The 3,162-nt window shown below is 40.2% G+C and overlaps 1 protein-coding gene across 1 annotated transcript; it reads right to left on the bottom strand.

The window, feature by feature from the left end:
• On the bottom strand, positions 1 to 2,681 carry znhit2 (zinc finger, HIT-type containing 2). Its single transcript, XM_023278502.3, has 2 exons — positions 2,618 to 2,681; positions 1 to 2,389 (listed from the first exon to the last, which is right to left on the bottom strand). The coding sequence occupies exon 2, from the start codon at positions 2,322 to 2,324 to the stop codon at positions 621 to 623; it is 1,704 nt and encodes a 567-aa protein (XP_023134270.1). The 5' UTR covers positions 2,325 to 2,389; positions 2,618 to 2,681; the 3' UTR covers positions 1 to 620.
• Between the last annotated feature and the right edge of the window lie 481 nt (positions 2,682 to 3,162).

Raw genomic sequence — 3,162 nt, 5'->3', positions numbered from 1 at the left:
TTTTGTCTTTTTAAACAATTTTTATTTTAGTCACTGTAAAATAATTTTTAAATGTGTCAAGATTAAAACATAACAAAATATCTACTATATTGTGTATGTGCACATCAGTTCGAAGCATTAAAGTATATTCTACAACAAAGAAAGGATGGCTTCACAAAAATGTTCACTGACAGGCTTTGATAACGGCTTCATTCCCAATTTGCTCTATAGTCTATCAAATAAATTTGATCTAGGTAGCACCAAGTCATGTCATACAGGTAAAATTGTATCAATTATTTCTTCAACAATAATAACGTACAACTTAAAACATACATGAGCCAGTATTTTCCTATTTTTACATTTATTCAGTTAACCTCATGTTCTTGTTCTGTTTGTTTGCTAAACTTTATATATAAGAAATCATGAAAACTAAAATTCTGTAATAGCAACTGCTATATGCTAACTTATGAATATATTATACTTTTTTGATTGCAAATCTACTAAGATATGAGAACATTAGGAAAAGACAAGTAATGAACTTTTTGGCATTTGAACTTCACAGTAAGAGACAATTGCCACGTTCAACAATTTTATTACAAAATTAACTTTTACAAACATCAGTATGTTCAAGAGAGATATTATCAGTCCAGTTCTTCAATTAATTTACTATTCTCCTTCTTCTTTGCTTTCTTCAAATTCTGCTCAACTACAGTCTTTGCTTTCTCCATGCTGCTCCTTACACTCTCTCTTTTACTGTGTTCACTCCACAGTTCAATAGCCAGTCTACGAATCTGGTGCTCATTGTCCAACACCCAGGCTTGAAAGAATTCACACTTCTTGCTGGCTAGGAAGTACTTCTGCCTCTTTGCCCCTTCCTCTCCATCTTTAGAAAGGGCTGTTCTGGCCTGGGAGAGCACTGAGCGAAGCTGACTCAAGGCTGCCAGACAGTACCCTGTAGCATCCTTTCTGTCTCTGCCGGTCATGATGTGAGCCACAGCTTCCACTGCTCTGGTTGAGGCGAGAGTATCCTCCTTGTCGAGGAAACCTCCACCTAGAATGAGAGTTTCTCCACAGTCTAAGGCTTCTTGGACAGAGTTGAACACCCTGTTTGAGTTCAGCGCCTCAGACAGAGCAAGTATCATGTCACAGAATTCAAACATGAGTGAATCAGTGTCCCCATTAAACAGGGTCAGGGTAAAGGAGTAGCCAAAAAAAAAACTGACTAAACCATAGCATATCAGAGGGGATGGATTTGCGCACAAGGAACTTAACTTTGGAATTTTTGCAGAAATGGGAGGCACATTTTGGACATCTGAACTTTTTTTGCTCTTGCTTGTTGGCTTTCTATTTTCTCCTTTAACATTTTTATGCTTTGTAGCTGATTTGCCCTGTTTCTGAATCACTTCTTCTGTAGCTGTGGAAGTTTCTCTCTCTGGTTTGCTTACTTCTTCCTCCAGCACCTCCACCAGGGATCTCCCTCCCTTCTCATGTTCCTCCCACCAAGGCTTCCACAAGGGAACCAGCCCACCAAGAGCTCCACCCTTCACCAGACCCAGAAACCCCTCTTTCTCTTTACTGCTGAGGAGTTCCCACAGCTCCTCTTCTGAAAGTTTGTCAATATCCAGCCCTGAGAGACAATCGGCCAAGTCCAGCTCACCATCTTCCAGTCCAGCTTCCTCATTAGTTTCTCCCGTCAGCAGCTCCCGTCCTCCTATCTCTTCAAGTTTTCCCAAAATAGCCTCTATCTCTGCTGTATTCCCGTCTCCTGACTGCTGAAGCTCTGATAACCTGGAAAGAAGCTCCACAACCTGGACTTTCTCTGCAGCCTCTCCCTCCCCTTCCATGGTGTCATGTTCCACAATACCAGCTTCTTTTAACAAATTTTCCATCCCTCCATGTGTCCTCTCCGCCTGTTGTCTGAAGCCCAAAAGAATATCATGCATTTTCTTTTTTCCCTCACTTTCTGTTTTGCCTATTTCCTTCAGCTCCCGTAGAACAGACTCTTTGTAAAACTCCTCGGAGCAGTCAGAGTGACCTGGGCTCTGGTAGCAAGCTAAGCCACAATACTGGAGGTTACACCGGGGACAGGTGTAGCATGAGGGTTTACATTTACACAGCATGCAGACTGGGCTCCTCTTGGTGCTTCTCCCGTCCTCTGTAGCCTGCTGCTCCTGGGTCACGGCTGGGGTAAGAAAGCCCTCTTGTCCAGCTCCTCTGGACGGGAGCAGAATCCCATCTCTGGTCTGTGTTTCAGGCTCCGTGTCAGTCCAGTCCTCCTTCGGACCGATATCTGTCAGAAGACTCCTCACAGACGGAGGAAGTCTCCGTCTAATTAATGGATTCATCGAACCAGCACTCACTGTTGCGGTGAAGGAATGAGCTGCGTGATCCAAAAGAGGTAACCTAAGAACTGAAACATACAAAAACACATGTAACTTCAGTTTAGCTTTTCTCAGAAAGATGATTTGTCGGTCTAAGATGCTAACTTTAGCTACAGGGGGAGCTTTTCGTGGCGTTTTATCCGTAAACAGACTTAAAACTACTTCAAGAGTCACAAAAGGGTTTGCTAACAACGTTCAATGTCAATATAACAAGGTTTCTCCAGTGTTAGTATCTTAAAAGAACGAGCTTTACTTACTTTACAGCATCTGCTTTAACACCAACGTTTCACGTTTGTTGTCCCAATCACGTCGCCTCTTGATGACGTAGCGACGACGTAATGCCGCTGTTGTTTCCTTGGTGGTATAACCATAGAAATAATGATGATAATAATAATAATAATAATAATAATAATAATAATAATAATAATAATAATAATAATAATAATAATAATAATAATAATAAATGAATAATAGTAAGATGAAGAGCAAAAGTGAGGTAAGGGACTACTGTTTTTTACCCTACTGTCTCCAAGAATAATACTTTTAAACCCCCTCAAAAATATTCATCAATGAATGAAGTTACTTAATAACGTCATAATAACACTACATCATTATTTATGAGTAAACATTAACTGTTTGATTCACGCTGCAATCATTTTTGAACAAAACAAAAAGTAATGGGAATTTAATTTCCTCATATCTTGATGTGATGTTGTTTCATTTTTAGAAGACATCATGTTGACAAAGATGACTAAGTGCCATGTGGGGTGTCAGGAAAGGACCCAAATGCAAAATCAAAGAT

This window comes from Amphiprion ocellaris, chromosome 16 (assembly GCF_022539595.1).
Source record: "Amphiprion ocellaris isolate individual 3 ecotype Okinawa chromosome 16, ASM2253959v1, whole genome shotgun sequence".
NCBI lineage: Eukaryota > Metazoa > Chordata > Actinopteri > Pomacentridae > Amphiprion > Amphiprion ocellaris.
Note: the sequence above shows the minus strand (reverse complement) of the source record. Positions and strands in the feature narration are given on the sequence as shown.